General features: G+C 43.0%; 1 protein-coding gene across 3 annotated transcripts in view; it reads right to left on the reverse strand.

Annotated features, from left to right (window-relative positions):
- RBM20 (RNA binding motif protein 20) overlaps positions 1–10,983 on the reverse strand; it is a 101,555-nt gene extending 90,572 nt beyond the window's left edge. For all 3 annotated transcript variants that reach the window (XM_077182892.1, XM_077182891.1, XM_077182893.1), the window contains exon 1: positions 10,598–10,983. In XM_077182892.1, coding sequence (XP_077039007.1) covers positions 10,598–10,731 — 134 coding nt within the window. In that variant the 5' untranslated portion in view covers positions 10,732–10,983. The remainder of the gene's footprint in view (positions 1–10,597) is intronic.
- Between the last annotated feature and the right edge of the window lie 968 nt (positions 10,984–11,951).

The raw sequence follows: 11,951 nt of genomic DNA on the forward strand, positions 1-11,951 counted from the left end.
AGACAGAGACACTCAATTTATTTTTCTATCATCTTCTGAAAAAGGAAAAATACTCTTTCAAAGAGTTCACCATGCAGACACACCTTCCACTTCAGCAAGGTAACACACCAGACTCTATCAAGGGACAAGTACATTTTTGGCAAAGCAGTTTCAATTTCAGAAGGATACATACAAAATATTCACTGCTTGCTCAAACAAGCAGTCAAGTCTGAGTTTGCTTCAGAGCCAGCCCAGCAGGATCTAAATGCTGGGGAATGACAGGAACCTCTCTGGCTTTATTAGGCTGTCTGGCAGTACTGTATAAGAAGCATTCTCCAGGACTTACTGAAGATGCAATGCAGTCCCTACAGCACTGGCTTTCCTGCATGTGAGGGGGCTGTGTTCTCCAAGCCGGGCTTCCAGGTGATCCAGCAACACTCCCACCATCAACGCCTGCTGCCCCCACCGCTGCCACCCATGCAGTTCTGTTCTTAGAGAAGTGCTGACTCCTAAAAGCTGGTCACTCTGCCAGCTTCACTACAGATAAATAAGTACAATTACCTCAGGGAACTTAAATTAAGAGCTGCCTCTCTGTCTCACACAGTTATATACAACTCTGTCATGTTCAAGCTTGAAGATGCATTTTTTCCTGCTCCCTTGATGATTTTGTTGCTTCTTAAGAACAGGGGCTGGAGGTGGAGGGCTAAAAATTATGTACTCCTCAAATTACTAAAATGTCTAACCCCAGATCTGGGGTCCATTTATCACAAGTCACACTCTTGGTCAGTCTCTGTTTTGTCCACCAAGAGCCAACCAGCAAGCCCTCCTCCCACGCTGTGCTATTTGTGCAAACTGCTAGCTTGGAGAAAAAAAGTAAATACAGAGCTGGTTTACTTCTAGTGAGGTCCCCCTGGCATCCAGCTAAGAGGTGAGAAAACTAAATATAACAAACTTAAAACTACAATTATTATAGGGGAGTTTGCCAGAGCCGCTCTGAAGCTCCTAATGGTCTGTTGGGGATTTATGGATCAGCTGTGAAAATTTACTCACAGCTAAAACTTGCCAATCAAGTCCTTGGCTTTGAACACTGCTACCAACTTCTACATAATACAGTTTGTCAAAAGAAAAACAGTAGGTTTTAATGTTTCAGAGAAGGGTACGAGAAAAATCTATCATACTAAGCAGACCAATAAGACAAGCATGCAGAGGCTCCCTTCTGAACGTTTGCATCTTTGTATAAAATGGTCTTATATTTTTACAGAGCAGGAGGAGATTACAAGTGCTGCCAAAATACACAGTAAGAGACAGTATGTTGTACAGAAAAGACTGCAAACTGCTGTCTTGCAGTTTAAGAGCAGATTCCCTCCATAAATTTTGCCAGTGATCCAGAAAATAATATTATTTGCTGGTATTTTATGTTCTTGCCATATGGATGGGGATATAAAATTTAGTAAAGCTTCTCTGAAATTGTATCTGCTATTTGCATATTATTCCATTTTAAAAGGGCAGCAAAAATAACAAACAAAAAATTCTGAGAACTTACACAGAAAGCAAAGCAAGTAGCCAGCTTAGATGAGAGATATAAGACCATGCCTTATTTCTCCCAAATGCTCAGCACAAATGAGAAGACAGCAGTGATGGCCCCCTGTAAGGGCAGCTCTGTGCAGAGGAGCTGATGGGCTCTTTGTAGAGCCCTCTCCACCTCCAACTCTGCAAATCCCTGCAGCTGGTGAGGCTTCAACACTTTCAAACCACAAGTAGTGGTTTGAAAACATGTCAGACCTCTAATATGCTACTAAGCACCACAGAGGAGCATGGACCCCTACTCCTCCCTGCACAGATCCATACTCTTTAAAAATGGAAGTTTTAATGCTTCAAACTTTCTGATATTTACTTTGGCTTCTACTACATTAGGTCTCTTCTGTCAGCAATTACCCCAAGAAACAAACACTAAAGAGTCATGAAGCCTTGCAGATTTAGATGATAGGATCTGATCCTTTAAAGCCTTATACACATAAATAATCCTCATGTGTATGAATAAGGCTTTAGAAGATCATAGCATATACATTATATCCAAAGAGGAATTCAAGTCCTATTTACTGCTGACAATCAAACTCCTGGCCACCTAACATTATTTATGCAATTTATAACATTGTTATGCTATAAATTATGTAATATAAAGACATATTGCTTTACTCTGCACATGTATACTTTAACCATCTATACAAAATCACAAAGTCACTTCTAGCCCTTGCAAATTTCAACTTAACTCTTTTTTTTTTGAAGGAAATTCAATCTTTTAGTAATCTGCAATGCAGATTACTAGATTGAACAGAAATTATCCCAAGCCTTGTAGAAGTCTGATCTAACAAAGATACATGACATGGGATTAATTTAAATTTCATTGTCAAATTTGGAGTATTTAATTAGCAATTTTTTATCCACCAGAAGCTGGGAAAGAGGAGGTACATTCAAATGCAGAAAGTGAGTTGACTTGAATTCAAGTACCACAGAACTTTGATTATTTTATTACAACACTTTACCTATGAACCTGTTTGCCCATGCCACCCACAGAGGTACCTATATAACCATCTCAGTTACTATTCTTCTGTAGTTCTTACAAACATCCCTAGATACAACAGTGACATTTTGCTGAGTGTAATGCATGGCAGAGTAACCTGAGGCAGACCTCCTGGTTCATCTGAGTTAACAGAAGATGCCAACAAAAGGGTCAGCCCTGTCTGCAGCATGAGAAGGTGTTGCTACACAACACAACAGTGACCTTGAATGAAGCAGTAAATAAAGAAAAGAGGCCAGTGTTTGGTTGTGAGTTGGCAGGATGGAGGAAAATTGTAGGTGACCTTAAAAGAATGTGCCATGAGAGGAACACAAATGGATGGTGCAGAGTACACGGATAGCAAGGGTGTGAATGTTAAGACGTGTTAATGGAAGACTTTGAAAGATAAGAGAAACCTAGGGCTGCAAAAAATCTCATCCTAGTTTGCTATTATTTCTCTCTACGGTTTCAGGAGATGACAGTCATCTTTTCTCCAAATGCCATCCTTAGTCTGAATTGTGCATAATCTCAGACAGAATTTTATGTGGAGGAGCAGAGAAAACCTCTAAAAATCACCAGAATAGCATCCAAACTGCAAACCATGCAAATACCCATAGCTGTGCCCAGTTCTGCAGGGACTGGAGCAACCTACTCTGTACCAGAAGTTAATCTGCTCTCACTCTATTTCCAAGAAGAACAGAAAGACGGGTGAGAAAGACATTAAAATATTTTCTTTAAAATGAGGCCAAAAATAGAACAGTAAAAGTTGGTCAGTGTAAGAAACTGCATGTGTCATCAACCTAATAAAACTACTTAGTGCATCTTCCCTTAGAGGGAAAACACGTTAATCAGCAGAGACAGAAATAAGATTTGTTCCTGCAGAAACAGACAGTATTTGTTATCTCAGTAAAGCCAATGCCAGCCATCAAGCCACTTATTGAAGAGGAACTCAAAGCCTGTTTCCTAATACAAATATTAAAATATAAGTAAAAACGCACTGCAACTCCTGCACATTTCCCAAGTGGCCCTAACTCACAGACACCATCAATTCACACGTGTCTGTGCATCCAGGAAAAAAGCCAAGTCATGACACATAAAACTGTAGCTTTTGACACTACCAAATCCAAGACATTTGACATTGCTTGAATTCTAAAACTCTGCATCCTAATCTACAGAAAATCCCAAGTTTCATGGCAAGTTGAGGAAAGTTAAGACTAGATAAAACCAGATGCTTTTATTATGTCAAAAGCTGGTACGGCAGAGAAGGGACCAGGTGATCAGAAAGCTGTCAGGGAGCTTGCTCATAACCTGCCCAAAATGCTATTTTCTCTGTTCATCCTGGCCAGCAGAAGATATTACTCAAGGGAACACAAGTTAAAGACTTCCTTATCCTGTTCCTGTCTTCAGAAGAAGTAATCCAGAAGTGGAATCTCTCCCCAAGGAGTGATTGTCATTAAGATTTCACATAGCACAGGCTTTAGAGTTAAAATTGTGCAGGAGATAGACTGCTCCTCACAACCAGCATAGCTACAGATTGCTGTCACCCCCAGAGTCAGGCAGTGCTCATGGCATCTTTGGAGCACGCTGCAGAGGCTGGTGAGACAGCTGCACATCTTTAAACAACCAAGATGGTAAAGAACAAATCTGAACTGCATCATTCATGCAACATCATTCATGCAACTCCACCCGGGTCCTGCTCATTGCCTGTTCAGCTCATCTCCCAACACAGACATGGAGAAAACTAACAACAAATGCATCCTCCTTGTATTTCCTTAGATGCACAAGATAATTGTACCACAAGCTGCACATTCAATATCAGTTAAACTCCCATTTCACAAGTTTGCATACACACACCCAGCAATGCAGTTATCCTGATACAAAGTGACTTTTGTGCCGTCGTACCTACTGATCCTTTAAGAAAACAAGCCTTTGCCCCCTTCCTGCAACAGAATACCCGATGCTTTCATTCCACATTTCTTCTAAATAGGCAAGAGGCATTTGTAAAACGGGCTAGGCTTGAGCTGTCAGAACAGGACAGATATTAAACGTTTCTAAAGCCCAAAGGGAGACGTTTTCTGGTTTCCCCCTCTGTGTCAAGTGACAGCTCCACTGTGATGGGTCATTAGCGTGACAAAGGGAAAGCAGCTGGACATAGAGAGGGGCAGAGGCTAACAGAGCGATTACATCCTTAAATCAACTATAAAATGTTACAAAGGATGAAGAGGAGGAAAAAAGGGAGGAGTATATTCAGGGGAATAAAGTCAGTTTGATTAAGTGTCTAGCTACAAATCATATGAAATGAATTCATTTAAATAAAAGAAAAAGCAAGACAACTTACACTTCTGAGAAAGCAGATTCTATTTGAAGAAGCATTTCAAAGTGATTGACATTATTATTTAATGCAAATAACCCATTTTCCCCTCCTAAATAAATTTCTACAGTCTCTATGAATTAAAAAAGTATCATTGAAGATCTAGTTTCTCACATTTTGATAGCCACCAGAAAGGATCAGAACTGGTTACTGAGGTTTTTCCCATCTCCATTTTACCTTCCTCCAAATGAGATCAGGAAGATTTTAGCACCACATCAATAGCAGTAGCTCAGCAGGTCACACACAACTCTTACTGTTAGGTGCACACAGCTCTGAAAGCACAAGTAGTGAATTAAGAGGAAAACTAAAGGAACATATTTTCCAGCCTTCCCATTGATGGGAACAGTATATTAAATTTCCAATAAAAAGCAACATCCAGGCAACTGAGTTTTACTAAAGAGGACTCCATTGTCATGTGTTGTATTCCAAAACTTCATTTAGTATATTTCTTCTTATAAATTGTGCATTATTGAAGTTTTCGCTAAAGTTGGCATCACTGCTGTTATGTCTCTCTCCACTAAAATCTGACATTTCTGGGCAACTAAGAATTGATTGATAACTGATAATAAAAGTCAGATTACTTGGAAATTTTTGCATGCAACACATTCCTTCTAAATTCTTTTGCTCTGACTCCTTTCTGCTTTAGTACCTCTGTGCTCTCTCTTCAGTCTTTTTATTTTGCCTTTCTGCCAGTAAGCTGTTGGGTTTTAAATCAGAGATTAAAGAAAAAAAATCAACCAAACAGAACAAACCTAAGTCCCAAACTCCACACTTTCAATCATTTTTGTTTAAGAGAGAACCTCCATATGATTAAGTAATCTTAAACCTTTGGGTCACAGCTAATATAAAGGAGGGATCATTGTTTTCCAACAAAAAAAGAAATTAAAAGAAATAAATAAAAAAGAAATTTTAATTACATGACTTGAAGATAATTATAATTCACTGATGCTGATTTTGGAAAACAACTAAACTTAAAAGTGAAGCACCCTCTGTTTGTACCTGTCCCTGCCCCCTCCATTCACACACACTCACATTTGGTACACACATTTGGCATTTTAAGTCCTGATTCTAATCTCAGGTGAAGTGTAAGAAGAGTCTCAATTATGACTCAATAAGCCAGACAATTCCAGAAAAACTGCATTTTCCCCCACTGCCCGTTTCATAATATACAGAGACAATAAATGGCAAACCCAAGGAGGAGCTTAACAATGTGGGTTTGCTTCCCACATTCCCTGGCCAGTCCCACACCATGCTGCTTTTACAGCTCCTGTCCTTGTTTTGGTAAAGCTGCTCAGCTAAGACAACTACAGCCCCCATCTGTTTTGTTTTCATCTCCAGTCAGGGCTGTTAGATTTGTTTCAACACAAACTCCGTGAGTTTTCAGAGCCCTATCAGGTAGAGAAGAAATTGAGATTTTGGAGATGTACTTTAAAAGGCAAATAAGTATGGAAAGCCTGTATCAGTAACAGTAAGAAGAGAAACAGTAAAACCAGTGTTTCTCCTTGTTAAGTATCAGTTGGCCTTTGCCATATATGCCAAACTATTTGCCATGACTAATGTATATAATGGGAGTACATTTCATATTTTATCTCTCCTGGGAGACTTTGAGTCAGGGAGGGGAAAAAAAAAAAAAGAAAGGAAAAGGAAAAAGAAAATCCCACACTATACAAAACAAACAGACAATGATGCAAATAAAACCCCCACATGTTTAACATAGTGGGCTAGAGTTAAAAAAAAAGATAAACTGGAGATAATTTTTCTCAACAAGTTTTCTCCTTGCTGCTATAGGGAAATAAAGGACTCAAAGCACTCAGCACCAGCCTGCTTCCTCCTCTCTGCCCCCAGAACTGGCACAAACTGATGACAACTTGGGCGCAGATGTTGGAAATTCCATCTTCCTTCCAGAGGAGCTCAAAATCTCCAGGGCACAACCCCTCAGGAAAAAAAAAATATTAATTTTGCCTTTCCCCTCATTGTTTTAAGGTGACTTTTATTCAATTTGTAAACCAAACATATATTCCTATATCAACACAGGGAGTTAAAAACTGCTCTATTTCCACCGGACAGATATGACCCATGACAAATCATTAAAACCAAAAGCATACAAAGAGTTGGATTTCAATACAATAAGGTCTCCTATAATCATAGAGTTTACTCGTGACAAATGTTTTCAGCAAAACTCTCATAGAAAGCACTCTTCATGCAACATCTCTATAGTTAACCCACAGTCACCACTCAGTCCTTTCTCTCAGTTATTTCCAGCTAGCTGCTCTGTCAGACTGCAATAAATCACACACCTGGAATTATTAATAGGAGTCTGCACTCTCTCATGCTGCTTAGTCACTCCAGCCAATCTAACAGCAGGTACTAAAATTTGTCACACACTGACCTGTCATCTAAAACTTACATTTTGCAGTGCAACTGCAAATTATAAATGAAACTTTCAAACCATATAAGTTTTCTCATAAGAGCAGACTTACCGGGAGAGGGGGGAAAAAGCCCCAAGACAACAAACAGTTCCAAACACACATTGGTCTTTACAGAGATATCCAACACGTGTTTCACTTGTTGGCACTACAGACCCTACCCTGCATTTCCACTCCTTCCACACAACAGCAGCAGAAACCAGTTATGAACACTGGCCAACACCATTACAACGTTCTTCTTCTCAGTCTTCTGCTTTATCTCATACAGAAGGGTATGTTTTTATAAGTCATCCTCTGAAGCACGTAAATTCAGGTTTCCTTTTCCCAGCAATTTCTCATTCTCAGCTCTACAGCTTGAGGGCTTTGACTGCAATAAGGCTTTTAGTTTTGGAAAAGAAGAAGTATTTTCCCATCAAACATCACAACAACCTGCATAGATAGAATGCTTTAACTCTGTAAATCTTATCATTGGACCTTTACTATCAACGCAACTGACGTAGTCACTTGGGGAAAAAGTACAACATGTAGAGAGCATATTTCAATTTATATTTTATTGTAGTTGGATACTACCAGCAGGGAATTTCAAACTAGAGATTCAGTAATACTTTTATATTAAAATTACATTATAAATTTTAAAGCAGAGGGGCATTTAAAGAATACAGTGCATGCTACCTGTGTTGCATGAGTTCAGAAATGCTAAGACATTTCAGATCTCCAGTTTCACTAAATTTTAATCCTTGTTCAAAGCTCAGCACTCACAATGAATGTTTATCAGCTGCCCATGTAGGAAGTAATTTTTTAAAGTTACGTTGCCCTTCACCTAACATCTGTAAACGTTCCTAACAAAACAAAGGCAAGAAAGAAGGAATCCAGAGAGCTTTTAAAGTTTAAATGGGATAATGAAAAATACGTATTTTATATGATACTATAATGAAAGACTTCAAACAGGGAGGTGTTTTCTTAAACACCACAGAATATTCTGATCTACTTGGCTCTGAATTAGCATTCTGCAACTGCACATTTGTTTACTGCAGCTCGGAAAGCAAAAAAATAGCAATTGTTGAAAAAAGTCAAGAAAAACAAAATGCTCAGAAAACAAGATCAGTGTTTTCTTTCCTGTAATGAAACCATTACTTAATTTTGTAGAAGAATTACTGCTTTCATTCCATTGTATTTTACCAGTCATAATACCTGTTCTAGCGTATCAGAAATAAACTTGGAAGAGCAATTCTGGATATTCCCTAACATCTCCCTTTCAATTATTCACTATATATTCAGTTTAGATTATAAAATACCAAGTTATTATCATAAAAACAAAGTACAATTTGCCTGCATTTCCAATTCAGTGCATTTATTAATCAGGTAAACAGGCACACACCAAATTACGCCACACGTTACAAAACTGTAAGATCGAGTTGCAGGACCTTAGATGGAGATGTTCGGTGTTTGTCACCCTATGTCACATTAACATGACAAAGAACACTCAGAACACGGCATCTCTCTCAAATCTTTCCATTAAAGGTAGGGTCAAAAGGAAAGCATTTCAAGTTTACCTACCTATAATCTGCTAGGAAGTATGACTAGCAAGAATGTGATGCCCTCATACATTGTGGTGTAACACACACCACATGAGAAATAAAATTGTGAAGCATTCTCCACAGATCTACCTATCTGACTTGCAATATGCAGCCACATAGTCTTGGTAATTGTGAGAAAATGAGGGTCAACTTTAGAGACTGTAGTTTAAAATTTAAGACTGATTTTGAGTAAGTGCAGATTACTCTGTGGTTGCACAATAATTCACATGTATCACAGCAACGGCCCAGTGGACTTAGGAAGAGACAATTAGTATTTCAATTTCAGTGCAAATCTCCAAATCTGTATTTCCAATCAGAAATAAAAATGTAGGTAACAAGAACCTTGAATGTTTTCACAATTAAGCTACAAACCATAATTTAAAAACAAACAGACTAAAAGAAAATAAAGCATCAAATTTATGGACCACATTCTGCAGAAAGTTTGAAAGTCCAGTTGTTTACATATTTATAAAAGCTGATGTGATTCCCAACTCAAAATAACGTTCATACGTTAAATTTGCGGTAACATCAACACATTGCACTTCTGTATTTGTGTACGTGTATTTTGCAAATGTGAGAGAATTGAAAGCATTTCCTCCGTTAATTACATTGTTGGGTTTTGTTAAGAAGGTGATAATGGAGATGCCTAAGCCAGCGCCTTTGCTGAAGGAGTTGCTGCAGGAAAGCGGCTCAAGCCCGGCGTCAAGGCCGTGGCAGCTCCTCAGTGCTTTGTCATACTCGCGCTTTGCTTGAGGGCCGCACACGGCCTCAGTCCACTTGGCGGTCTGGGACATGATATCGAAAGCGGTTCTCAACCTTCAACACTGCGCAGCACCCAGTGTCCGGCTCGTCAACTCAAATCTTTAAGTAATAGAAGGCAGTTCTAATAGCTCCATAGCCGGCTATTTGTTAGCAGATTAAAAGCCTTACCTCCTCCACTACGTTATAACTTCCCAAAAAATCAGATACAGTGCACTTAACCACCTTGAATCAGCACAGATCATCAGCTTAGGCCTTACTCATGCTTCACCTATTAGCTACAGAGCATTCTCATTTAGCCAGATAAGTATCACTGGCACCACTGCATCTGCGTAGCAGAAGTGCTTTCTTCCCTCTTTCTGGGTGGAAAACAAAACAGCAAAAAACACTCGCATCACTGCACTCATTAATAAGACTTCCAAACCCGCACAGGTTACTTTTCCCGTGACAGTTTTGCAGAGAGATGCGATCGCTTTCTGGCACCCCAGGCCTGCCGGGGGGACGGCAGCAGCGGAACGGCGGCGGGGCAGGCGGCACACACCGCCGCGGGGCAAGCGACGGAAACTTCCCCGGCCCAGCTCCCGGGCACGGAAGACGCGGTGCCGGGGCGAACCCTCGGCAAACCGACACGACCAGCTTTTCAGGCAGAAAACTTCTGAGGGCAGCGAGGCCACTGCCGGTCTTTAGGGGAGTCCGTGCCCCTAACAGCGGGGACAGGCCCGCCGCCACACGCAGGGCGAAGCGAGGCTCAGCCCCGCGGGGCACCGCTCGGCCACGGCCAGGGCCGGTGCCGGGCCGACCCTCCGCCCGCCCGGCTGTCAGTCTGGCCGCGGGGGGAGGGAAGGGGGGCACCGCCACCGGGGAGGGAGAACGACCCGCGCCTGCCCGCCCGCCCTCCCGGCGCGGCGGAACGCGGGGCGGCTCTTACTTGTGGAGGAGCTGGGGCAGGCTGGGCGGCGGCGGCGGCATCCCTCGGCTGGGGGCCCCGCTGCGGGCATCGCTCTCCGGCGGGTCAGCGCCGCGGGGAGCCGGGGCCTGGCTCATGGCAGCGGCGGGGACCATACGGGGCGGCCCCTGCGGCGGGAGGCGCGGGTGGCCGCGCAGCCCTCGGCCGCGGCGGCGGGAGGGAGGGTGGCAGAGAGAAGGGAGGGAGGGGGCAGAGGACCGGCCCTGGAGACAACCGCGCTCCCCCCGCGCCCCCCCGCCGGGCTGGCGACGGCGGGACAGGCAACCCCCTGCGACTGAGCCCGCCCTGCCGGAGGGCTGTGGTCACCGGCGGGGGCGGCCGGTGCTGCGCGGAGCCCCAGAGGCGCTGGCGGGGCCGGAGGGAGGGGCGGGCGGAGCCCCCGGCCCGGCCCCACCTGGGCGCCGGGCCCGTTCCCTCCCTCCTCCGCCCGCACCTGCCCGACGGGAGGGACCCACGCCCCGCGGCGGCCCGGCGGCTCTGCCCTGTGTCCCAGCCGGGACAGGGTCGCTCGGGCACACCTGTTCGGGGCAGGGTGGCTCGGGCGCACCTGGCCCTGCCCGGGATGGTCCCGGGGGTCGCGCTTGGTAAAGGACAGGCTGTACAGTAAAGAGTGAGCAGTACCAGCCCCTTCACACTCCGGCAACAATTTACAATCATCAAACGCCAAGGACAAGGGGGAGAGCGTGTGTACTGTTCTAATTTCTCGTTGGTAGCACCTCTCAAGAAATGTAATCAGTAATTTTTCAGATATAGGCTCTGTCGGGTGATATAAAATGGGAGAGTCAATTAATAAACCTTCTCGAGGAGCAAGTAATCTCTGCAGCAGACCCTCCTCTCCGTCTGGGCCCAACCACGATGGGTTTTTAATAAAGGACGTCGATTGCGGGCTCTCTGCTTCCAAACACATACCTTAGTGTGATCAAGACCTACTCAGGAAGGCTTTACCTGCTGCTGTAATAAGACAGGACTAAGGAGTGGAATTGCTGCCTGACAATACAATGTGACAAAAAAAGTTTTACCTGTGCACGTTTTGGGAGGGAATTTCAGGTGACTGATGGAGCAGAAATTGCACTCTTGCATTAAACAAGTAACACTGAGAATGTTTCTTCCAGCTCATGCTCCCTTTATAAAGTCCTGTTTATTAGAGAGGGACAAGTCAAAGACCATTTCAGTACTTGCTCCTGCACTACCTCTGCTAGCCACACACCCTCCCCCCAGCACGCACACACACACACACATACCCCGAGGAAAGCAGAAACATCCTGGCTTCTTTGAAAAATTAATCCTAATTCAGGAAGACAAATTTTGAAGGGGT

This window comes from Agelaius phoeniceus, chromosome 9 (genome assembly GCF_051311805.1).
Source record: "Agelaius phoeniceus isolate bAgePho1 chromosome 9, bAgePho1.hap1, whole genome shotgun sequence".
NCBI lineage: Eukaryota > Metazoa > Chordata > Aves > Passeriformes > Icteridae > Agelaius > Agelaius phoeniceus.